The 27,004-nt window shown below is 40.8% G+C and overlaps 1 protein-coding gene and 1 non-coding gene across 2 annotated transcripts; one reads left to right on the plus strand and one right to left on the minus strand.

Moving 5' to 3' along the window:
- Positions 1-3,646: 3,646 nt before the first annotated feature.
- Positions 3,647-25,586, minus strand: HSD17B6 (hydroxysteroid (17-beta) dehydrogenase 6). Its single transcript, NM_001035395.2, is given in 5 exon segments — positions 3,647-4,409; positions 8,148-8,311; positions 12,033-12,291; positions 15,029-15,355; positions 25,541-25,586. Coding segments are annotated over 4 exon segments (954 nt in total). The 5' UTR covers positions 15,342-15,355; positions 25,541-25,586; the 3' UTR covers positions 3,647-4,191.
- Positions 21,848-21,921, plus strand: TRNAG-CCC (transfer RNA glycine (anticodon CCC)). The gene has a single exon. It is a non-coding gene; the product is annotated as a tRNA-Gly (tRNA).
- Positions 25,587-27,004: the final 1,418 nt, after the last annotated feature.

Here is a 27,004-nt window from a genome sequence, read left to right on the forward strand (position 1 = left end):
AGGTATTGGTTCCTCTGGAATTCATTTTTGAATGTGGGGTGGGGTAGGGATCTAATTTTAATATATTCTTTAAGAAAAAACTGTTGTTTTATCACCGTTACTGATCGTTTCCGCACTACCTCATTATGATACTGCTGTCATACCAAGTTTCCACATGTGCATCAGCTCCTCACTCTGTTCTTAACATCTATTTGTCCGTCTTTACTTTGTGCACATTATACAGTTTTATAGTAAATCTTAATGCTTGGGGAGTCAAGTTTTCCTCAATTTGTTCACCAAAATTTTCGTGGTTCTGCATGCCTTTCTGCTCTTCCAATTAAATTTAAAAACAAGCTTCCCAATTTGAATAAAATGCTGCTGGAATTTTGACTGGACTGGAAGCACATTGAACTCATAAATTATTTGGGAGGAAGTTGATACATCTATACCTTTTCCTGATGTTCAAAAATTCCTGTTCCTGAATATTGTATCTTTTTACACTTACAAAAACTTTCTTTAATGTCTTAAAATAAAATGTTATAATTTTCTGTGTGAAGATATTATATATCTTTTGTTAAGTTTATTCCTAGGTACCTTATATTTTTGTTGTTGCTATTACAAATGGCAACATTTTAAGTCTCTGTATGATGTCTGAGATTTCTTCAAAATAATTCAGGTTGGACTTTAGAATCATGTTAATGTTTTATGGATTCACAAAATAAAATTATATCAATAAGGATGCAGGAGTGGGGGATGATACCAAATTAAATACTAACAGGAAAAGAATGAGCCAAATTATACTTCAAATGAATAATGAAAACATGAAAGTGCAAGTCACTCAGTCGGGTCCAACTGTTTGCAACCCCATGGACTATACAGTCCTACAGTCCATGGAATTCTCCTGGCTAGAATACTGGAGTGGGTAGCCAGATTCCTTCTCCAAAAGATCTTTTCAACCCAGGGATCGAACCCAGGTCTCCCGCATTGCAGGAGGATTCTTTACTAGCTGAGCCACCAGGGAAACCCCAAATGAATAATAAAAGACATTGAATGGGAAGGAAAAAATAACCCAATATTTAGAAGTTCTAAATATGTTTTCAGTTTAAAGACAAAAAGAACCACAAGTAAATATTGAACTCCAACAAGTAGATTGCTTTTTTTAAGTGCTATGGGTATAAGAGTTATAAAAATATGAAACATATTATGACATAAATGGTCTATAACTAATTGAATAAAATAAGAATCCATGAATCCATTCTTACAATAAATAAAAAATAAAGGGAATGGAAATTTCAACTTGTAAACATAGATGAAAGGATAGAGCTAAAAATCACCATTTGCAACCATCATAATAAGAACTGATTTTAAAAGAATTATAAATAATTCTAAAATGAGTGGGTAAAAGTTTGATGAGGAATGGGGCATTTATATAATGTTGAAATATCCTGACAAATTACTTTTTTTTCAATATAAGCATTTCTTTTAATGGAAAATACAATGTAAAAACTATGCCAAAACTCAGAAGGTGTTTGGTGATAACTTTCTGTGTTTCTGAAATATCAAGATCATGATCTTTTTGATCATTATTTTTTTAATTGTATTTTATTTTTTAACTTTACAATATTGTATTGGTTTTGCCATATTATTTTTACTTTTACTATTTTGTACAAGTATTAGGTGTTTATATTTGCTGTGAAATCTCCAAGCTGTATGATATTTTAAAAAATTTTTATTAGTGTACAAAAATTACAAAATTACATAGGAAAAAAGTTAGCTTTATAATGGAGAAACATGGCAGACTACTTTAACCAAGGGTTCAAACTTAACATCACCAGTACTGAAATAAACTTACATCTGTGCCTACTGATGGGATGCACTGAGAGGGACACAGTGATGCACTTCTATGTCATTTCTGCTAAAATGCATAACCTGGATCTGATCATGAGAATGGATCACATAATCCAAACTGGGGGACACTTTGCATAACTGGCCTGTACTCTTCCCTGATGGCTCAGACAGTAAAGAATCCACCTGCAATGCAGGAGATCTAGGTTCAGTCCCTGGGTTGGGAAGATCCCCTGGAGAAGGGCATGGCAACCAACTCCAGTTATTGTTGCCTGGAGAATCCCCATGGGCAGAGGAGCCTGGCGGGCTACAATCCATGGGGTAACAAAGAGTTGAACATGACTGAGAGACTAAGCACATACACAGCACATACTCTTCAAAGGGCTTTCCTGGTAGCTCAGCTGGTCAAGAATCCACCTGCAATGCAGAGACCCTGGTTCGATTCCTAAGTCAGGAAGATTCCCTGGAGAAGGAATAGGCTACCCACCCCAGTATTCTTGGTCTTCCCTGGTGGCCCAGATAGTAAAGAATCTGCCTACAATGTGGGAGACCTGGGTTCAATCCAGTCCATGGGGTCACAGTGTCAGACATGACTGAGCAACTAAGCACAGCACAGCATACTCTTCAAAACTGTAAGAATTGTAGAAGATTTTTTAAAATTGTTACTGGAGTATAGTTGATCCACAACATTATTTTAGTTTCAGGTGTACAGCAAAGTGAATCTGTTATACATATACATATATCCACAGTTTTTTAGATTCTATTCCCATATTGGACATTGCAGAGTATTGAGTAGAGCTCCCTGTGCTCTATCACTCTTAGTTCTCTATTTTATGTGTAGTAGTGTGTATGTGTCAACCTCATTCTTCTCATTTATCCCTCCCTCCCTTACCGCCTTGTAACCTTAAGATTATTCTCTACAGCTGTAACTCTATTTCTGTTTTGTAGGTAAATTCATTTGTACCCTTTTTTTTAGATTCCACATATAAACAATATCATATTTGTCTTTCTCTGTCTGACTTACTTCACTCAATATGATAATCTCTAGGTTCATCAGTGTTGCTGCAAATGGCATTATTTCACTCTTTTTACGGCTGAGTAATATTCCATTATATATATGCATGTACCATTTATGGCTAAGTAATACATGCAAAATCCTACTGTATAGCACAGGGAACTACATTCAATATCTTGTGATAAACCATAATGGAAAAGAATATGAAAAAGAAAGTATGTATATATATATGTATGTATAACTGAGTCACTTTGCTGTACAGCAGTAATTAATACATTGTAATACAACTATACTTCAATAAAAAATAAATTTAAGAAAAAAGAAAGAAGTATGGAGATAAAGAAAATGGTCAGGAAAGTGGTGTGAAAAGCTAAATTCTCATTTATCCTAATAGGAAATTAATAAAAATGTCTAAAATTAATAAATCAAGAAATAACGGTATGAAAGTGAAAGTGAAGTCGCTCAGTCGTGTCCGACTGTAGTAACCCCATGGACTGCAGCCTACCAGGCTCCTCCATCCATGGGATTTTCCAGGCAAGAGTACTGGAGTGGGTTGCCATTGCCTTCTCCAAATGGTATGAACTATATTATTAAAAAATACAGTGATATATACCAGAAGAAATAGCTGAAAGTCAAAAGCACTCATCTCTGAGGAGCAGCAATGCAGGTGGGAAACAATTATATTTTCATTTTTAAGCTTTTGAGTAATAACTGAATTTTTAACTAAGCATATATTACTTTTAAATTTAACTATATTAAATTAATAACTACATTACTTTTAAATATTAAAAAATTAATAATCAGTTCTTCTTTTAATATAAATTTATTGACTTTAATTGGAGGCTTATTACCTTACAATATTGTATTGGTTTTGATATAAAGGAGAAACATATCCAAAAACAGCTGGCTAATAGGAAGAAGATGAAATTAAACATTTATTAAAAGTACCAAAGTACAGACCCATTTCAAGTAAGAATTAACAGACCCACATTTCTCAATAGTCCCTAAGCAACAGTTGATCACAGCACAGAACAGCTATTCACTTACCTAAAGAAATAACATCAAAACAAGCTTAACTGTTTTTAGTCTACTCTAACAGGGCAAGGAAGATTGATGCATTTTGGAAACATTGTCATGCAAAAATGGCTAAAATAGTAGCGATTTAGCACCTAAAGGGAGTAAGCTTTGGATATCTATAACATCAACATGTTGGTTCTCGGATGGTGTCAGATAAATGAGTTTAAGCAAGAAAGTTGATTGCTAGAAAAATTATAGATTATGCATTAGGATCAGAGAGAATCATCAATTTCAGATTTTTGTCTTCATTTCAAGGGCCATCAAATCATTTTTCTTTAGACTGCCTGGGCTGGTTTGGGCCAAGATCTAGTCAATATGTAGTCTGCCAGGGATGTAGGCAAATAAGATAGAGGGACAAAGAAAAACTGAGCATCCCAGCCAGCTGAGTATCGAGTGCGGGGATGCACGGATGTCAGAGCGTGTTCCATGCAGTCGGTGACCAGGTTTAGGTTTGTGCTACAACTCAGCAGCCCTTGTTTCATGAGATCGTGATCTGTAAACAAAATGAAAAATGGTGGTTAGCAATCATTGTTTAGGGATTTCCATGGTGGCTTAGACGGTAAAGAGTCTGCCTGCAATTCCTGAGACCTGGGTTCGATCCCTGAGTTGGGAAGATCCCCTGGAGAAGGAAATGGTAACCCACTCCAGTATTCTTGTCTGGAAAATCCCATGGACAGAGGAACCTGGCAGGCTACAGTCCGTGGGGTCACAAAGAGTCGGACACGACTGAGCAACTTCACTTTCACTTTCAACTTATTGTTTATATTTCTAAGATCCTGTTGCATGAGGTCACAGAAGTCTAACTACATTTCAGTTCCACAAGAATTAGGCCTATTGGACCTATGCTTCCCAGTATAACAGCCACTAGCCACATGTAGCTAATGAGCACATAAAACATAGCTAGTATGACTGAAAACTGAATTTTAAAATTTAATTAATTTTAAAGCTTAATTCTGTTATTGGAAAATTTTTAAATATGTTTGGAACAATATAGATATGTGAATCTACTTTTCAATTGGAAATTTTTTAGCATCTTTATTGAGATAATTCACATTCGTAAAAATCATCCATTTCAAGTATACAAATCAGGGGTTCCCTGATGGTCCAGTGGTTAAGAATTCAGTTTGCTTGGATCCCTGGTCCAGGCAGATCCCACATGCCACAGGTAACTAAGCCTGGCCACCACAAGCACTGAGCCTGTGCTCTGGAGCTGGCAAGGCACAACTACTGAAGCCTGTGCACTTAGAGTCCATGCTCTGCAACAGAAGAAGCCATGGCAATGAGAAGCCCATGGCACCCCAACCAGAAAGTAGCCCCTGCTCACCACTAAAGAGAAAGCCCATGCACAGCAAACAAGACCCAGTGCAGCCAAAACAAATAAGTAGATAAAAATTTTTTTAAATCAAGTATACAAATCAAGGAGTTCCCTGGTTATCCAGTGGTTAGGATTCAGTGCTTTCACTGCTGTAACTTGGGTTCAGTCCCTGGTTAGGGAATTGACATCCCACAAGCCAAGTGACATAATCAAACAATAATAATAAATAAAATAAAATATACAAATCAATGACTTTTAGTTTATCCAGAATTATGCAACCATCACCACAGTCTAAGTTTAAAACATTTCATCATCTCAAAAAGATACCTTATACCCATTAGCAATCACTCTCCCATTTCCTGACAACCCACACTTGCCCTAGGCAAATGGTAATCTACTTTCTGTCTCTACAGATTGCCTTTTATGGATATTTCATATAAATAGAATTATAGATCATGGTCTTTTGTGATTGGCTCCTTTCAGGGAGCAAAGTGTTCTCACAGTTCATCTATGCTGTAGCATGTATCAGTACTTCATTTTTTTTATTGCCAAGTAATATTCCATTGTATGGTTATATCACATTTTGTTTTTCCCTTCAACAGTTGATGGACATTTGAGTTGTTTCCACTCTGGGGCTATTATGAATAATGCTTCTGGCAACTATCAGTTGTATTAATCCAAATACAGAAGTACTTCCTAGGAAAATTTAGTATCCCAGTTGAGATGCGGAGAAGGCAATGGCACCCCACTCCAGTATTCTTGCCTGGAAAATCCCATGGACCGAGGAGCCTGGTGGGCTGCAGTCCATGGGGTCGCTAAGAGTCGGACACGACTGAAGCGACTTAGCAGCAGCAGCAGCAGCAGTTGAGATGTGCTGTAAATGTAAACTACACATCAATTTTCAAAGAATAGGGAAAAAATATAAAATATCTTATCAATAACTTTTATATTGATAATAAATGTTAAACGATAGTATTTTGGATATATATATGGGATTAAGTGCCGAAGAATTGATGCTTTTGAACTGTGGTGTTGGAGAAGACTCTTGAGAGTCCCTTGGACTGCAAGGAGATCCAACCAGTCCATTCTAAATGAGATCAGCCCTGGGTGTTCTTTGGAAGGAATGATGCTAAAGCTGAAACTCCAGTACTTTTGCTACCTCATGTGAAGAGTTGACTCATTGGAAAAGACTCTGATGCTGGGAGGGACTAGGGGCAGGAGGAGAAGGGGACGACAGAGGATGAGATGGCTGGATGGCATCACCAACTCGATGGACATGAGTTTGAGTGAACTCCAGGAGATGGTGATGGACAGGGAGGCCTGGCGTGCTGCGATTCACGGGGTCTCAAAGAGTCGGACACAACTGAGCAACTGAACTGAACTGAACTGAAAGTAAAATGTATTAAAATTAATTTAACCTGGTTTTTTTTTCTTTTTAAAAAGTATCTACTGGGAAATATAAGATTATATATATGGTTCTCATATATCTATTGGATAGCACTGATCTAAATTATTCTGATCTAGGGACAAATAAATGAACAATTTCAACTCCTTTAAATCATTAAATACATATATCCCTCCTTTTACATAAAGCCACTTCTTAGTAAATTCTCTTGTCCTTTGATTTCTGTTGTCAAATATATGTACCCACAAGGGGAGACAAATTCTCTAATAGTTTAAAACTTTAGGTAGAGAAGAGCTCAGAAGAGCAGCTGGCTGCCTGACTTGTTAGGAATTGTAGTTCCCTAGCTTTGTATTCTGAGAGGCTCAGGAAGTTTTCTATCAGTCTTTCCTTGATCCAATTTCCCTCCCCTCTGTGGATAGTCACCCCCCTAAGCCTAATGTACCCAGAAGACAGGGCTGGAGGTCAGGAGTCTTCCATGTGCACATTCCCCTTCTTTCTCTGTACTGAGCTATCACCCAAAGTCAAGGCCAGGGCTACTGCTACCTGCCACGGAGCCTTTTTGTGAATGGGAAAAGAGAGCTGCTCCCTTTGGCCTTGGCAAGCTGCTAAATTCTTTATGTGAAAAAAAAGTACCCCTTCCCCAGGAGCGATTCCCTGGTGGCAATGGTAAAGCATCTGCCCAAAATGTGGGAGACCCAGGTTCGATCCCTGGGTTGGGAAGATCCCCTGGAGAAGAAAATGGCAACCCACTCCAGTACTCTTGCCTAGAAAATTCCATGGATGGAGGAGCCTAGTGGGCTACAGTCCATGGGGTCACAAAGAGTTGGACACGACTCCACAACTTCCCCAGGAAGGTGCACCCCACACTAGTGTGCATGACTTTCTTCTACTTAAAGGACTTCTTTAAGCCCTCCCTCTTCCCCCAAAACCGATCCTCCTCCATGCCATGAAATTGAACCTTCTCACTCCTGCAAGACTCCCACGGCCTGCACATGAGGTCCAACCTCTGGGAATGGCCGACAGTGCCCTGCAAATCCTGTCCTAATCCACTTACCTCTCCCCACCTATATGCACCCTCCCTCCTCTCATAATAAAATGTGGAGTTTGTGGCTAGGCTGTTACCCAAAGAGTAGATAATACTGAATGCTCAACTAAGCAGGCCTCCCACACCAGCCCCTTCAAACTGTGAAGGGGCACCCCCTCACAAAATCCAGAGGCTCCATGTTTCCAACCACATAATACCTCCCTGGTGCTCAGGTGTCCAGGCCCATATGTGACAGGGCAGGGCAAGCTCTGGCCTGAGGCTGCTTGTATGGCCTCTTCCTCAGCCACAACAGCCATCACCACACCAACTATGAAGGCGCTGGGACCTTCCTGAACCTTCCCTCTTGTCTTGGGAAGGCTTTACTGAAGGTGATTTATTCTTAGAAGATCTCCCAGTCTCTCTCTACCAACCGCCTTTGCCCTTTTCGTGCAAGATTATCCATCATGCCATTAAAAGAAAAGCTCACAGGCATCAAAAAACTTCTGTCCATAGGTCTCCTTAATATGCGCAGGGGTTTCTTTCCAGATTTGTTTCATTATCTCTGAGAACTTCTGCCAATCTGTCATTGCTGTTCTGAAGTAGCCAGGTTCAACCATACTGACTTTCACCCCAAAATGTTGAAGCTCACGCCTAGGGGAAAAAAAACCCTCAAGTTAACTCCTCTGACTGAAAGATACCACAATTTCAATGTTTTCAAGGAGAAAACAAACAAAATAGTTTTAAAAACACCTTTACTGAATATTTTAAAAGATAAAGAAATGGAGGGGAACAAAATAAAATTTTACACATCCCTAGGTGCAATAATTGGGATATGATTATACAAACTACCATAACCATTCAACTCCACATCCATTTATTTAACAGAATTGTTCACTTTCAACCGTGTGCTATACACTGGAAAAATGAAGAATACAAGGAATAATAAGGAAAATTAATGTTTTTATGGTATCTACTGGGCTAAGTGTTTTGCATGCACAATCTCAGTAAATTAAGACTCTGCTCACCACCCCTGAAAAACCCACAGTGAGTGAATCTGATAAATAAGCAAATAATTGCAATACAAGTCAAAAGAATTATAAAGGCAAGGTATTAATGGGGCTACATAAGTAGAAAAGAGGATGTAGATTTTCTGAGGGAGTCAAAGAAGGCTTCAGTAAGGAGAAAATGTTTCAGTTGAGCCTCCAAGGATAAAGAGGAAATTTCCAAGTGAAGAAAGAGTGGAGTGGAATACCATACTGATGGAATTGCACTCACAGAAGCAGGGGGCTGTGAAAAATTACAGTGTGTTCAAAGACTGCAAGAGACCATTAGTGGAATATGACGTGGGCATTAAACTGACAAGTCACTGGTCACTCCAGAATATTCGGGTTAGTTCAAAAAACATTTTCCAAAGTATTCATCAGGGGGCCGTGTATGTATCAGGCACTATGCGAAGTGCTGCCTTCACCACGTGAAGTAAGACGGCATTGTGCACCCTGTGAGGTATTCTTTCAGTACTCCAGGACAGTGATGAGGGCTGCTCCCTGCTCTAGAGGTTGGAGCACCTTGCTAGAGAAGATGAAGCCCAAGCTAATGTCAAGGAGAAAAGTTTGGAGCAGTGTTTCATAAGAATATAAAACACAAAGCATCGTGATCCTCTAAAGGAATGAATGGTTCCCAAAGTGTGGACCCCAGATCAATAGCATCAGCATCTGGGAACTTGCTAGAATGCAGATTACTGAGCCCAAGTCTAAATTTACTAAATCAGAAACTCTGGGGGTAAGAACCAACAATCTGTCCAAAGTAGCCTTCCAGGTGACTCTGAGGCATGCTAAAAGTTAAGAACCACTGCTCTAAAGGAAAACCCTCCCTTATCAAACCAAAGCCTAAAACCTTTCAAGTTAAAGCTTCAGAAAATGATTCTCCAGGTACCTGTGTGTATTGGAGCAGAAGGAGGGGCTAGGCAAGCCAGGGGTGCTTTGGCCCTTTGCATTTCACTTCCCCTTGCAGCTTTCTCATACATTCCCCACACGCCACATCTCCATCACCTTTAAAACTCTAACTCAAATGGGGGACAAAACTTCCTTTTTCTGTTTATCCTTAGCATAATTAAGGCAAACTGGAATTTCCTACAGGAACTAAATAATGATTTAAAGGTTGGAAGGGCATGTCTTTGCTCTTGGCCTGGGAGTCCAAGAGGCATGAGCAGTGGTAAATCAGCAGGCAGCGGCCCCATGGAGGTGGTCAAAATGTTGGATAGGCAGGAAGCCAGGAAAGATGCCTGCCATACAGTAACAACTCATGTAATGTCCTTGGTTATTTCCCTACTCCTTTCCTAAGCAGATAATATGATATGCACATTGTATTAGATATATACCAGTCATGGCATGTGGTAAGTTAAATAATGACTCCCAAGCATATCAGGTCCTAATCCCTGAAACCTGTAAATGTTACCTTATGTGGCAAAGACTTTACAAGTTTGATTGAGTTAAGGATCTTAAGCTAGGGAGACTATGCCAGGTGATCTGGGTGCATCCTAAATGCAATCACAACTGTCCTTATAAGAGAGGCATAGGTAGATCCAAAGACCAACAGAGGAAGAGAAGGCAAAGTGACCATAAAGGCAGAGGTTGATGTGGCCACAAGCCAAGGAATTCCAGCAGCCACCAGAAGCAGAAGGCAAGTAACAGATTCTCTCCTAGAGCCTTCAGAAGAACATGGCCCTGTCAACAACTGACTTTGGCCCAGTGATGCTGATTTCAGACTTCTAGACTCCAGAACTGTGAGAGAATAAATGTGTGCTGTTGTAAGACAGGGAGAAGGCAATGGCACCCCACTCCAGTACTCTTGCCTGGAAAATCCCATGGATGGAGGAGCCTGGTGGGCTGCAGTCCATGGGGTCGCTAAGAGTCAGACACGACTGAGCGACTTCACTTTCACTTTTCACTTTTATGCCCTGGAGAAGGAAATGGCAACCCACTCCGGTGTTCTTGCCTGGAGAATCCCAGGGATGGGGGAGCCTGGTGGGCTGCAGTCCATGGGGTCGCACAGAGTCGGACACGACTGAAGTGACTTAGCAGTAGCAGTTGTAAGACACCATGCACCATAAATTACTTGTGGAAACTTATTACAACTGCCATAGGAAGTTAATTCATGATGTTTGTAATATTCGTAGCTTGTTTCTAAGAGAAACTGCCCCTAGAGTCAGCCTGTGCTAAAGGAGAGTCTGTGCAGCACTATTCTGTACCGTGCGACTGCATCCTTATGTCTACAGCTGGCATGACCAGGAAGGGTCCATAATGGGAGAAGAGCCCTTCTTAGGACTGGACAGTGACTCAGCCTGTTATTACCAAGATGGCCATGGCAAATTACTGAACCTTTGTGCCTCAGTTTCCCTAGATGTATAATAAGGATAAAAATAATTTCTTCCTCACTGGGTTGCTATGAAAATTAAATGATTTATTAGATGTAAAATACTCACAGCAGTGCCTAACAGATAGTAAGTGCAAAAAAAAATCACATCATGCAGTGTCATACAGAATACCCAAAAAAACGATCTCAGGCCCAACAGGATTCTCTGTCTCAGAAATTAAAATATGAAGGGAGCTATAAAAAGAAAGAACCGCTGATAGAGGAGCAGGAAGCTGAAGTGAGGTATTTTAAAAAGCCAGGAGGTAGAGGCAGGGCCATTAGAGGGTTGTGGCAAACTAAAGTTATAAGTAAAAAAAGAAACCATTAGATAAAGAGAAGATATACAGAATAAAGGGATGAAATAAGTTAACTGCAAGCAGATGAGCACCAGAAAGGGTTGCTGTGAAGAGATGAGGACAGGAGGAAAGAGGACAGTCATCCTCTCTTCAGAAAGAAAATTTTACCAAGGATATATCTTGAGAGTTAAAATGTGGTATGGTGACAGGAGACAGAGACTTCGGTCAAAACACGGCTCTGCCAAATCATCGTTGTTGCAGGTGAACTTTGAATAGATACTAAATCTGAGCCTCAGCTTTCTGTATGAAACAGACTAGCAATAATATCTAGTAAACAATAATATTTGAATATTATCTAATAAATAATATCTAGTAAACATATCAGATTTTGGAAGTGATGAAATAAAATAATGTAGGTGAAAGTGACTAGTGACTAGGAGGTAGTGGTGACTAAGACATATCTAAGTGCTCAGTGGTTGCTTTTGTTTGTTTGGGGGTTTCTTTGCCACTTTATTTTTTTAATTGAGGGATAATCGCTTTACAGAATTTTGTGGTTTTCTGTCATCCATCAAAAAGAATCAAGCGTGTCCCCTCCTTCCCACACCTCCCTCCCATCTCCCTCCCCATCCCACTCTCCTAGATTGTTTTTAACTTTAGAGTCTCACCTCAGAATATCTGAGAAGGCTTCCACTCCATACTTGGAACAACTGTAGACTGCTCCAAAGAAAGCAATTCTTCCCAGAATGCTGGAGACATTGACAATTCTCCCCTGTGCTTTCCTGACCAGGGGAAGCATGCTCAGGGTCACCTCTATCACACCAATGAGGTTCACCCTAAGGGTATCCCTGTAGGTCTCAATCTTTATCCACTCAGCATAGCCATGTGAGTGAAAAATGCCTGCATTGTTGACCAGACCCCAGAGCCCTAAAACAATAAAAATCAAAGCAGGAGTTTAGTTTCAGACAAAAATGACAGACTTCTACCTTGATCAATCTTTCTGTTGAAAACAGCTAAAAATGCTAGACAAAATATACTTTTTCAATCTTAAACAAATCAAAATATGTATTTTCAATCTTAAACACATCTATCAGTAAGAACATAAAGGAAGGTCAAGCCAAAAACAAAGAGAAGGCAGGAATCCAGGAAGGATAAATAGAACCTTAATGATAGCTTTTGATTTGAGGGAATTTGCCAAACAGTGTGAATTGAACTTCAGTATTTATAGCATCAAAAAATATACACAATTAGAAGATATGAAGTCCAAGGCCCACTAAGGTAGGGAGTCTAGTAAAAAGACTCTTTCTGGATTAAATGGCTATATTATCATTTTAAGGGTGAAACAGAAAGTACTTCCAAAGGACTGAAAGTATAACTTCCTGTCTTGAGCTCTGGGATTGGAGGGAGAAGAGAAGACTCAGTCTCAAGGACCAAAATGAAAAGCAGATTTGGTGAAGATGAGACAATAAGAGTTCTCCTTTAGATTTGGTGAGTTTGAGCTTCCAGTAGAATTTCCAGTTGAGAAAACCAGCAAGTAGTTGGAAATTCAGGTGTGATGAACAAGAAATAATTTAGAAATCAAGGGCATAAAGGTAATAGATTAAACTATGCGTAAATGAGATCCATTCAACACTTGTTGAGCCCTTAACATGTATCAGACAACATGTTAGAAACTGGGAATACCGTGATGGTTAAGAGATATCCATGTCCTTGAGCACACTCTCTAATAGGTGGGAAAACATTAACAATAATAATAACGATACAGTAGAAATAAACCACTATATACAGCATAGAGGCTATAACTAACCATAACTTCTGACTCTGGAGTCAAGAACATCCTCAGGTAGGAGTAATATTTTAAAATCAGTTTTCTAATTTAAAGTAAATTAAAAAAAATAAACATTCTTCAATCCAAAAAAAAAAATTTTATTACTATTTTAGAACTCATTGGATGAATAGATATCTAAGAGGTCCAATTATCAGGACCTAAAGAATCATAAAACAAGTAGAGAAAGAAGAAGGGGATCAAAGAGGATTTGGATAATATCCAAAATGAACTTTAGAAAAGTGGATTTATCCATAATTGCCAAAAAATTTAAAACAACCAAGATGTCCTTCAGTAAGCGAATGGATAAACAAACTGCAGTGCATATAGTGGAATATTATTCAGTAATAAAATTAAATGAGTACTCAGTTCAGTTCAGTCACTCAGTTGTGTCCGACTCTTTGCGACCCCATGAATCGCAGCACGTCAGGCCTCCCTGTCCATCACCAACTCCCGGAGTTCACCCAGACCCATGTCCATCGAGTCAGTGATGCCATCCAGCCATCTCATCCTCTGTCGTCCCCTTCTCCTCCTGCCCCCAATCCCTCCCAGCATCAGAGTCTTTTCCAATGAGTCAACTCTTCGCATGAGGTGGCCAAAGTACTGGAGTTTCAGCTCCAGCATCATTCCCTCCAACGAAATCCCAGGGCTGATCTCCTTCAGAATGGACTGGTTGGCACGGAGGGACCTTAAGTGCATACTGTTAAATGAAAGAAGCCAGTCTAAAAAGCTACATCCAATATGATTCCAATTGCATGACATCTGAGAAAAGGCAAAACTATGGAAAGAGTGGGGACAACAGAGGACGAGATGGTTGGATGGCATCTCTGAGTTTGAGCAAGCTCCAGGAGATGGTGAAGGACAGGGAAGCCTGGTGTGCTGAAATCCATGGGGTCGCAAAGAGTTAGACACAAATGAGTAACAACAAGATGGAAAGAGTAAAAGGCTGCACAGTTGCCAGGATTTGGGAGGAGGTGGGGAGAGCAGAGGAGATGAATAGGTGGAGCCAAAGGATTTTTAGGGCACTGAAAGTATTCTGCATCATATTATAACACAAATGAGTAACTTCACAACAAGATGGAAAGAGTAAAAGGCTGCACAGTTGCCAGGATTTTGGAGGAGGTGGGGAGAGCAGAGGAGATGGATAGGTGGAGCCAAAGGATTTTTAGGGCACTGAAAGTATTCTGCATCATATTATAATGGTAAATATAGGATATTTTACATTTGGCAAAACCTATAGAACCATACAACACAAAGTGGATCCTAATGTAAACTATAGACTTTCATTAATGCTAATGTATCAACATCAGTTTATCAATGTAATAAATGTACCACACCAATGCAAGATGTTACTAATAGGAGAAACTATAAGAGGGGGGTTGCATATGGGAACTCAGTGCTTTCCAACTTTTCTGTAAATCTATCACTGCTCTAAGGAATACAGCCTATTAATTAGAAAAAATAAAATGAAAACTTGTTTTAAAAAAAGAATAGATGATCAAAGGCTGGCTTCAAGGAAGGGCAGAAGAAGCAGATCCTTAAGAACCCCTTGAAAATTCTTCAAACGTAAAGAATTGTGAAGAAAAGGATTGTAGTTGTAAATACTTCACTTGCAAGGTGAGATAATAGCCTTGAAATCTGAAATCTACTGGGTTCATTTTTCAATACAAACATTGTTAAGGAAAAAAACACACTGCCAAAGATCACAACTGTCTTTCAAATGACAAAGCCAGTCTTTCCAGCCCTGCTTTTGAGATTATATATGTGTAATATATATGCACATAAAATGTTAACATCTTCACGCCTGAGTAAATGAAAGGAGAACAAACTTGCCCATACCTCTGTCCCCAACACACTCCTTCACCCACTCAGTGGCCGCAGCGATGCTCTCTGTCTTGGTGACGTCCAGAATCACTGTCTGCAGCCTGTCTGATGTCTGGTTCCTCAGCTGCTCGGCCCCCTGCTCCGTCAGACACCCAGCCAGGACCCTCAAGCCTCGCAGGTCCAGCTGCCTGGCCAGCTGGTTCCCAAAGCCCGAGTCACAGCCCGTGATGAAGACAAACTTGTCCTGGAGGTGGCTCACCACCTGCCTCTCTTGGTACCAGCGCAGGAGGTAGTACAGGCCCAAGAGGACTGCCAGGTACAGCCACATGGTGAGAGGACTTCCTTCAAAAGAAAAAGAACAGCTTTCATTTTATTCCTTCCTTTTTTCCTTAACCAGTATTTACTATGTGCCAACCACTGCACTATGTGCTAGGACTCTGTACTAACTAACACATGGTCCTACCCTCTAGCCACAGTCTAGAGAGGGGAGTCAGGGAAGTAACCAAACAACTGCATTGCAATGTGGTAGGTACCAAACAGAAGTATACACAGTCTGATGGAGCTATAAAGGAGAGTGACCCACTACCTGCTAAGTTAGACCTAGCTTCACAGAGGCGATGATTTTTGAAATACTTCTAATAAAATAGTTAAAGAGTTCAAAAAGTGGATACGGATGAAATGACATTCCAGGCAGCAATAATGTGTACATGAATGGAGGAGTGAGCAGCATAAAACTTCCTGATACCTACAAGCAGTTTAGGTGATGTAGAAAGCATATGGAAGAAGAAATGGAAAGTGAGGTGGTAAAGGGTCAGACCAGGAGGGGTCCTGTAAACTACACTAAGGAATCTGGATGTATGTTATAGGCAACAAGGGTGTGCCATTAGAAGGTATTAAACTGAAGGCTGAGATGGCCAGATTTAGCTTTAAAAAGATCTGTCTCACAGTGGGAATGAAGGATGGATTAAACAGGGGTGTGATGAAGGCAAAGAGATTAGTTAAGAGATCCAACAGTTTGGTGAGACATTGCAGCCAAAGCAGTTTGGAAATATAGACCAATCATATGCATTGTTGAAATGAATGTTCAGAGATGCCTACACTTCTGTACATAGTTCTAGAGAAACATCTACCTTTTGGGGGCAATCTGTAGTTTCTGGCTGAACTAACATATGACTCATAAAGTCATGTGCATGCTCAGTTGCTCAGTCGTTTCCGACTCTATGCAATCCCATGGACTGAAGCCACCAAGCTCTTCTGTCCATGGGATTTCCCAGGCAGGAGTGGGTTGCCATTTCCTTCTCCAGGGAATCTTCCCAGCCCAAGGATCAAACTCGAATCTCCTGAATCTCCTGTGTCTCCTGCCTTGGCAGGTGGATTCTTTAACACAGAGCCACCTGGGAAGTCATAGATAGAGGTCAAAGATGGGTGTAGGGGTTTCCCTGGTGGTCTAGTGGTTGAGAATCACTTTGTAGTGTAGAAGACACCAGTTGGATCCCTGGCCTGAGAAGACCCCACGTGCCATGGGGCAACTAAGCATGAGCACTGCAACTTATGCGCTTGTGTTCTAGAACCTGAGAACCACAACTACTGAGCCCACGTGAAGCCTGCATGCCTGGAGCCCATGCTCCACCACAAGAGAAGCCACCACAGGTAGAAACCCATGTGCCATAACCAGAGAGGAAGCCCCCACTCACCGCAACTAGAGAAAGCCCAAGTGCAGCAACAAAGACCCAGATCAGCCATAAATAAAGCTTTTTTTTTTAATAGATGGGTTTGGACCCACTAGGACATCACAAGGCTTACACAATGTTTACCTTAGCTTGGCTTTAAGGTCTCCCCAGTGCTCTGGTTCCAGATTTCTTTCTTAGCCTCCTCTTTGACCACCCTCTTTTACACCCTACTCTTTAGCTGTAATAAGCACCTTTCAATAACCCACACAGTACAGGCTTTTCATGCCCCAATATACAATTCTGTCTATAATTCTTTCCCAGCTCTCATCCATTTGACAAATAATACTCATCTGTTAAGACTCCACTGAATCATTTTCATTCAACGACATCAATTCAACATCCACTATGAGTCAGACACAATGTAAAGCACTGATACACAAAAGTGAACAAAACAAGATTCCATTATGCATTGAATTCATGGTCTAAGTGTAAAGACTGACAAGAAAACAGTGCGATATACAGTCATCCCTTGGTATCCATAAGGGGTTGGTCCCAGAACCCTTCACAAATACCAAAATCTGAGGATGTTCTGTCCCTTATGTAAAATGACATAGCATTTGCATATAACCTATGAATATCCTCTTTAAATCATCTCTAGATTACTTATCATACCTAATATAATGTAAATGATATGGAAATAGGTGAAAATACAATGTAAATGCCTGTAATTAGTTGTAAATGTGGTGTAAATGCTATGTAAATAGTTGCTGGCATGAAGCAAATTCAAGTTTAGCTTTTTTGGAACTTTTCGGAAATTTTTTTCCTAATATTTTTAATCTGTGGTTGGTTGAATCTGCAGGTGCAAAACCAGTAGATATGGAGGGCCAACCATAATAGAAGTGAGGGCCAGATGCTGTTGGAGCATTCAGGAGAGGCTTCCAAGCCAGTCTAAGAACTGAGAGGTTTCCTAATGAGAATAAAATATAACTTCAGATCAAAAGCATAATAAAAGCAGCTAACACTTGCAAAGCACGTGCTGTAGTACATACAGGTCCTGTTATAAGCATTTCATATATATTAAGTCATTGAATTTTCGTAACAGCCCATTAAGGTAGATCCTATCAATATCCCTTTGTGTCAGTTCAGATGCCAAGACAGAAACAGACATGCAAGGCACTCACTGGGGGAAAATACCTAAAAAGACTAAAGGTGGAAAGTGCAGGAGTGGGTGCCAATACAGGTCTGAAACAAGAAAGAGAAGGAAAGAAGGATTTAAAAAGAAGAAACTTAAACTGCAGTTCAGCCCTGAGAAAGTCTCAACTAGGCCAACGAGGGTCCTTGAACAAAGACTGCCCAGTAGAGTTCTACATTGGGCTGAACTGGTTGGAACTTTCAGTTCCACCTCCTGACCTCCAGGGAGAGGAGAGGATTTGGAGATTGAGTTTAATCAGTAATGGCCAATGATTTAAGGGGCGTCCCTGATAGCTCAGCTAGTAAAAAATTGGCCTGCAATGCAGGAGACCCTGGTTCGATTCCTAGGTTGGGAAGTTCCCTTGGAGAAGGGCATGGTAACCCACTCCAGTATTTTTGCCTGGAGAATCCCATGGACAGAGGAACCTGGTGGGCTGCAGTCCATGGGGTCACAAAGAGTCAGACACGACTGAGCGACTAAGCATGCAATGATTTAAATCAATTATGCCTATATAATGAAGTCTCCACCAAAACCAAAAAGGATAGGGTTCAGAGAGCTTCCAGATGAACATTTGGAGATTCAGGGAGGGTGGCTTGGAGAGGGCACAGAAGTTCTGTGTCATTTCCCCATGATGGTGGTTTAGTCACTAAGTCATGTCCAACTCTTACGACCCCATGGACTGTAGCCTGCCAGGTTCCTCTGTCCATGGGGTTCTTGACAAGAATACTGGAGTGGATTGCCATTTCCTTCTCCAGGGGATCTTCCTGACCCAGGGATTGAACCTGGGTCTCTTGCATTGCAGGCAGATTATTTACCAAGTGAGCTACAAGGGAAGCCCAGACCTTGCCCTAAGCATCTCTTCCGTCTAGCTGCTCCTGAGTTATATCCTTTTATAATAAACCAGTCATCAGATAAGTAAAATGTCCCTCTGTAAGTTCTGTTAGCCCCTATAGCAAATTAATTAAACCCAAGGATGGGGTTGCTGGATCTTTCAATCTACCATCCATCAGAAGCACGGGTGATAATCTGGGCTTATAACTGGTGTCTGAAGTGAGGGGTGAAGAGAGTAGTAGGCTTGTAGGACTGAACCCTTAACCTGTGGAATCTAATGTTGTCTCCTTGTCGTTAGCGTCAGAACTGAGTTGAATTGTGAAACACCTAGCTGGTGTTGGAGAGAATCATTTTTTATAATTAGGTCCAGAACTGTTGAGGTGAATAGAACTCGAGGAGCCAGTGAAGGGGAGAAAACAGTGGATAAAGACATTGATTGGTCCCTCCCTGCTCTTCTCTTTCTCTCCTTTTCCCTCCTCCCACTGCCTCCGTATTCTCTACCCTCCCCCAGGTTTTCTGCTCTCTCCAGTATGAGTCCTGTGTTCTCTAGCCAACTGCCTCTGTTCTGCCCAGTTGTCATTCTCTGGTGCACTGTACTAACAGAGCTTCATCCTGCCTGTTTACTGACTAAAAGGGTAATTTCCTGATGCCATTCAAAGATGAGAATCCATGTCCCCCGTGAGGAGGAAGCTTGGAAACCACAGCCTTTCTACATATTACTATTCAATCACCACATAGTAAGACTAAACTTGAAAGAGAGATATGCCAGGCCAAGCAGAATCCCCAAACATAAGCCTAAATTGAATGTGAATCAAAAGCCTTGAGGTGTTTTGACTATTTCAAATATCTATATCCCTTGACCTGACCATTTTCTGAGGCTCTATCCTGTCTTTCTAATTTCCTTAAGTACTTTTCAGCCAGATGTTGAGCCAGATAGTCAATATATCCAAGATAGAACACATCATATTTTCTCCTAAAACTGTTTCTCCTCCAGGATTCCCAATTTCTATTTGTATTATTTTTAGTCTTAAGGCTCTGACACTTTCTCTTCATTGCCCCATGCATTCCCTCCAGAGATGAGGCGGTAGAGTCCAGCTCTCTAGTATCTGGAGCACCTGTCCCCTACCCTTCACTCCCATGGTCACATCCATCGTTCAAGCCTTCAACATTCAATACCTCTTGCTTGACCTATCGTAGAAGCCTTCTCACCATCCCCACAGTGTTAGTCCCTTCTCACCTCCACACAGTGCTGTCTGATAATTTTCCTCAAGCACAGCTCTGTTGATGTCACTACTTGAAAAGCATGTACTGTGCTTAGTCACTCAGTCGTGTCCCACTCTTTACAACCCTATGGGCTGTAGCCCGCCAGGCTCCTCTGTCCATGGGAATTCTCCAGGCAAGAATGCTAGAATGAGTTGCCATGCCCTTCTCCAGGGGATCTTCCCAACACAGGAATTGAACTGGGATCTCCTTCATTGCAGGCATATTCTTTATCAGCTGAGCTACTAGGGAAGCCCCACAGAAGAAACATATTCCAACATAATAAAGACCATATGTGACAAGCCCACAGGCTTCCCAGGTGGGAAAACATAGGGAAAAATTCCTTGATGTTGACCTTGGCAACAATTTTTTTGGCTGTGAAACCGAAAGCAACAAAAGTAAAAATAAGTGGGTCTACATCAAACTAAAAAGTTTCTACACAACCAAAGAAACAATCAACAAAATGAAAAGGCAACCTATAGAATGAGAGAAATATCTGAAAACTGTATATCTGATAAGGAGTTAACATCCAAAATATAGAAGGGACTCATAAAACTCAATAGCAAAATAAATCCAATTACAAAAGAGCTCCAGGAGTTGGTGATGGACAGGGAGGCCTGGCGTGCTGTGGTTCATGGGATCGCAAAGAACTGGACACGACTGAGTGACTGAACTGAGAGAGGATCTGCATAGACATTTTTCCAAAGAAGTCATATAAACAGCCAACAGATACATGAAAAGAAGCTCAATATCACTAATCATGAGGAAAATGCAAATCAAAATCAGAATGATCACTTCATGTCAGAATGGCTGCTATCAAAAAGACAAGAGTTAACAAGTGTTTCCAAGGATAGGGGAAAAAAATCCACCTATGTCAACAGTCCCAAGGTTGAACAACTAGAACAACCTGAAGAGGTTGGGAGAAAGGGAAAGCCTAGGAGAAGTCTCAGGGCAGTACTGAAGGCGGGGCTCGCTTAGCAGGTGTCTTCTAAGCCACCAACTGAGCCACCTCCTTGGACTGAAGACTCTCAAATGGAAACACGACTCTGTAGGTGTTACTTCTGAGCCTTTTCTTTACCAACAGCGAAGTCATTGGCCCATTCTGTCTTGGAGACTTCATCCTAAGACCATCTACAATGAACTGTAGAGCTCATCTGGCCATCCCCAAGCCTGAGATTCCCTTACTGCTCTCCCCACTTAGCAGAGTGAGCTTTTCTCTAAGGGAACAGTGTTTGTTTTTGTGGATGGGGCCATGTAAGCATGAAAGGAAAGGGAAAATATAGCAGAAGAGGAAAGAAAGGTAGAAAAAGGTGTGGGGAAGTAGAGGGTTCCAGGGGCTCCACGAGAAAGTAGAGATGGCTTAATCTCTGCCTAAGCATCCACCAGGATGTCCCTTCTTTGTCTTTCCTGCCATCATTAGTCTTTGGAGCCCATCCTCACCAGCCCAGGTCTTGTTCAGTGACAGGGCCCCAAGAAGGAAGCAGAAGGTTTGGGGCCCCATGAACTGACCTCTCTGGATGCCTTGGAATCTGGGGTGAACACAGGGTCACTAGCCACTGGTATGGATATTAGAAATATTAATATTGACTACTACCTCTGATTGGTTTCTCTAAAACCTGAAAATCCCAACAAAAACTAGCCATAATACTGTCATCAATCTCTCAGTAGAGCAACCATAAAAACCTGACACAGAAAATGAAAGGAAAAACCCAGGAAAAGTCCTAGGGAGGTTGGCAATCCTCAAGAATAGGCTCGCTGCTAAACTGGGCTTCCCCACCCAGTCACTGTACTTGGTGTGTGCCGAAAACTCTCACATCCAAACCTGGAGGTGTTTCAGGCTTCTGTAACTTTCCTCTTCAGCAACTATGCAGAGCAAGGGCTTCCCTGGTGGTCCAGTGGTTAAGATTCTGGCATTCCCAATGCAGAGGGCTCAGGTTCAATCCCTGGTCAGGGAACTAGATCCCACAGACCATAACTAAGAGCCCTGACACTACAATTAAAGACCTCATATACTACAATGAAGACCCAGTGCAGCTGAATTAAAAATATATACAGTGCAGAACACATTCCATTTCTCAGAACACTTTTTTTGGAGTCTGTTATACCAATGAGACCCTTGGCTAATACTCTGCCTACCTTTCCTTTTATTCCTTTCCAATTTGCATGAGTTCCCCTGACCTCAACCCTGATTTTGTGGATAGCATAGAAATATGAGCATGTATTCTGAAGTCAGATTACTTGGGTTCAAATCAGGCTTTACCATTTACTTGTGTAGCCTTGGGCAAGTGAATTAACCTCTCTACCTGTGTTGTTATTGTGCATGCTCAGGCATGTCTGACTTTGCGACCCCATGGACTGTAGCCCGCCTGCCTTCTCCGTCCTGTGAGAATTTTCCAGGCAAGAACACTGGAGTGGGTTGTTATTTCCTCCTCCAGGGGATCTTCCTGACCCAGGAATCGAACCCCGGTCTGCTGCAACTCCTGCATTGCAGGCAGATTCTTTCCCCACTGCATCATTGGGGAAGCCCTCTACCTGTGTGCTCATCTTCAAAATGGGAAAAGGACCCTTCAGTGATTTGTTGGGAGAGTTTAAGTGAGTTAACACATGTAAAGCACTATGTAATTTCTAGATATTATTAGGATTACTTTGGTGGTTGTTGTTTTATTATTGCCATTCTAGACTTTTATCCCTGAACCCTGCCTCTTCCTCTAGGTCTTATCAGAATCACTTTTTCACAGTGTGTGCAACTCCAAGCATTGCAACATCCTTAGTCTTTTCTATATGCTTTTTATCACTACACTGGGCCATACTAGTTCACCCCAACCTTCTTCAGTCTCAAGCAGAGGACCTGTCTCTCTGAAATATAGCACAAGGCAAAATAAGGAATAGCCTTTATTCTCTTCTTTTAAATCTTCAGACATGAGTTTATCTGTAAGGTTCAATCAGTCTAGTCACTGATCCTAAGAGTGAGTCTATCAACAACACACGGATTCGTGGACTGATCCATTGTGACCTTCTTTGTTCTCACACGGGGCATACAAACTAGGTATTACTTGTAAAACAAAGAATGTTGCCCACTATCCAGTTCTACAAGGATCAAGTCATTAGCCTCTGCAGTCACTGACTGGCAGTACACTCTGAAAAGAATTCAGGATGAAGAATGTGATAAGGCATTTTATACTTTGGAAAAACAGATGCCTTAGTTTGAGATATCTCAGGTGGAAAAAAATTTAATGAACCCAGATGTTTGCATCTTCTCATACAGAAAAAAAAGCACTAAGATCATTAACTGAGGACTTCCTTGGTGGTCCAGTGGTTAAGAATCTGCCTGCCAATGCCGGGGATCCAGGTTTGATTTCTGGTCTGGGAAGATCCCACATGCCACAGGGGCAGCTAAAACCATGCGCCACAACTACTGAAGCCCACACATTCTAGGGCCTGAGAGCCCGTTCACCTTAGAATCCCTGCTCTGCAACGAGAAGCCACTACATTGGGAAGCCCATGCACCATAACTAGAGAGCAGCCCCTGCTTGCCACAACTAGAGAAAGCCCACATGCAGCAATGAAGACCCAGTGCAGTTCAAATAAATACATAAATAAAATTTTAAATCTTTAATTCAGATATCTGATCCTGGTGGTGCAGTGCATAAGAATCTGCCTACTAATGTAGGGGACATGGGTTCGATCTCTGGTCCAGGAAGTTTCCAGGTACAGCAGAGCAACTAAGCCTGTGCACCACAACTACTGAGCCTGCACTCTAGAGCCTGTGCTCCACAGTGAGAGAAGCCACCACAATCAGAAGCCTGAGCACCACAGTGAAGAGCAACTCCTGCTCATCATAACTTAGAGAAGAAAAAAAAAGCTTGAGCAAAGTAACAAAGACCCAAAACAGCCAAAAATAAAAATTTTTTAAAGGAGTTCACAAGAACAATCAAACATTGCTATTGAACAAGTAAATATATTCAATTTGGAAAAAGCAATTTATCATTATCTACCAAAGATAATGATCCATCTTCCCTATACCCAAAGATTCCAGTTTAGGTATATAACAACAAAATATGTACACCATAAACATTACTTGTGATAGCCAAAAGCTGGAAACAACCCACACATGCACAAATAGTAGAATGGATAAATAAGTTGAGATATGTTCATGCAATGGAATGCTATACAGTGAAAAAAACAAACTATAGCTACACACAGTTACATGAATGAGTCTCGCAAACATAACACTGTGACACAAAAGAACACATACTACATGATTCCATCTCCACAAAGCTTTAAAATATAAAACTAATCTATGTTGGGACTTCCTTGATGGTGCAGTGGCTAAAATTCCACACTCCCAGTGCAGGGGGCCAAGGGTCAATCCTTGGTCGAGGAACTAGATCCCGATGCCACAACTAAGACCTGAAGCAACCAAATAAATAAAAATAAATCTTTTTTAAAGCTATAAAAATTTTTAAATTAATCTATGTTGATATTAATACAAATCATATTACTGGTTACTTTGGGGGAGGAGGTAGGGTTCAACAAATGAGAACGGTATTAATGGATTATCTACCATGCTCATAATGTTCTATTACTTGACCTGTGTGGCTGTAACAGAAATGCAAATTTTGTGAAAATTCATTGAACTGTCACCTGTGTGTTTTCTACTCAAATTAGAAAAATTAAAATACCACTTTGGGGCTGGTGCACTGAGATGACCCAGAGGGATGGTATGGGGAGGGAGGTGGGAGGGGGTTTTAGGATGGGGAACACGTGTATACCCGTGGCGGATTCATGTTGATGTATGGCAAAACCAATACAATATTTTAAAGTAAAAAAATAAATTAAATAAAGGCTGAATAATAAAAAAAAAATACCACCTTGATTAAAAAGAGAAGAAAAGAAACAGTCTGAAGAAAATCACTTCTGCATTTGTCATAAAATTCTTATCAAGAACACTGTGCATCTATACACTGTGTAAGATCCCACATGATAAATCCTGTCATGCATTTAGTACCAGGAAAGATTTTGTCTTTTCTAAGTAAATAGTATACTATTGATTCTTTTTAAATTATCTAATTTTTCCATATTATCTTAGTGGTTTAAGGCCAAATTTAATGTTCAGTCATAGTAATTCTATTAGTCCTCATAAATAGCATTTTCTTCTTCTTCTCTCTTCTCTTTCAACACGTTGATTTTCTTTCTCTTTTTATGTTTCCATTTGCATTTTAATAACTTTTTTTGTGTATGTGTCTTTTATTATAGATTACCTCAAACTCTTTTTGAAGATGCTACATTTGTCCAAGAATAAAATCTAATAGATTCGCCAACCTAAGTCTCTTCCCAAAAGCTGACTCAATCCCTCAGCCAAGTGGGAAAAAAATTAGCAAATACTCCAGTAGTTGATGCCATGTACTGGCATATATATACACATATATCTATGTATAATATAATAAAATGTATATATACACATATACATAAATCATACTTCATTTCATATCAGTATATGAGATTCCACAAAGAGAAAGGACAAATGTTACCTGAGAAATTTTTATTTGTGAATATACATCACATTTCACCTACCTTTGGAATTTTACTTCTTCTCTGTTCTCCACAGGATTAGAAATGTAATGAGAGAAGGAATCATGGGACTATTGAACCCTTGTTTACTGGTCACATGGGTTAAAAAAGAAAGAAAAAAAATTTCACCACTCCCACTGCAAAGAGCTTGCTCATAGTAGGAAATTGGGGTAGGGTTAGGTCAGGACAGAACTAGATCACAGAGCTTCAGCAACACAACTCTCAGGGCTTAATTACATAAAGCTGCTTTTGCTTATCCAAAAGTTCATGAACTTACTCCACAGCTCCCAGCATTAACTAAAAAAGAGCTGGTTTTCCACACTGTCAAGATTCCCAGTTTACAGAGCATATCCAAGGGGTCTTATGTGTAAGTATAAAATCACTGTCAACTTCTAAACAATATTTAAACTGCAAAAGAATAAAGATCAAAAAAGTGGAGAAAATCATCATTTCGGTTCAGTTCAGTCACTCAGTTGTGTCCTACTCTTTGCGACCCCATGGACTGCAGCATGCCAGGCTTCCCTATCCATCACCAACACCCAGAGCTTGCTCGAACTCATGTCCATTGAGTCGGTGATGCCATCCAACCATCTCATCCTCTGTTGTCCCCTTTTCTTCCTGCCTTCAATCTTTACCAACACTAGGGTCTTTTCCAATGAGTCTGTTCTTCGCATCAGGTAGCCAAAGTGTTGGAGTTTCAGCTTCAGCATCAGAGAAAGCCATGATGATGAATTTTCTTTCAGAAATCAAAGTTGAAGGGTCTTTTAAGAAAATTATAGACCACAATCAAGATCTTTCTCCAAACAGATTTTATTTCCAACCCAAAACACACACACACACTCACACCATTTGTTCAGGAAGAGTTTTCAGAGGACTTCATGAACCCCACTGAGCAAGGTCCCTTTCCTTTCCTGCACGCTGCCCATCCCAACCTTCTGCACCTCTTTCACAACACCACTCTCTTGTGGTCAGAGTTCAGGGTGCTTCACTCGCTTGTGCCCTGCCTATAGTTCTCAACAGTGCCAGCCTTGTTCAGCTGCAGAATCTGACCTGTTACAGTCAAAAAAAAAAAAAAAATTAAAAACAGAAAGCTCCCATTCTCTAAGTTGGAGCCTCTGCTGGAGTCAGGGAATGGGGAAGCAGAGCCTGCTCTTAGACTGCCCACCTGAGATCAGTTTCTGCGAACTGGGGCTCTGGGCCCTTAAGGCTGTTAGACACATTTCCAAAAGACCTGCCACTGCTTTATGATCTAATACATTCTAGCAAATCAGTCAAACCCAAGGAGGGAGTCGTGGAAATCTTCAATTTAAAGCACAGGTAACAACCTGGGCTTGCGATTGGCATCTGAGGTGGGGGGGAGTCTTGTGGGATGAACCTTGAATCTATGGAATCTGACACTACCTCTGGGTGCATGCATGTTCAGTCACTTCTTTGCAACGCTGTGGACTGTAGCCCACCAGGCTCCTC

Source organism: Bos taurus, chromosome 5, assembly GCF_002263795.3.
Source record: "Bos taurus isolate L1 Dominette 01449 registration number 42190680 breed Hereford chromosome 5, ARS-UCD2.0, whole genome shotgun sequence".
NCBI classification, from domain to species: Eukaryota; Metazoa; Chordata; class Mammalia; order Artiodactyla; family Bovidae; genus Bos; species Bos taurus.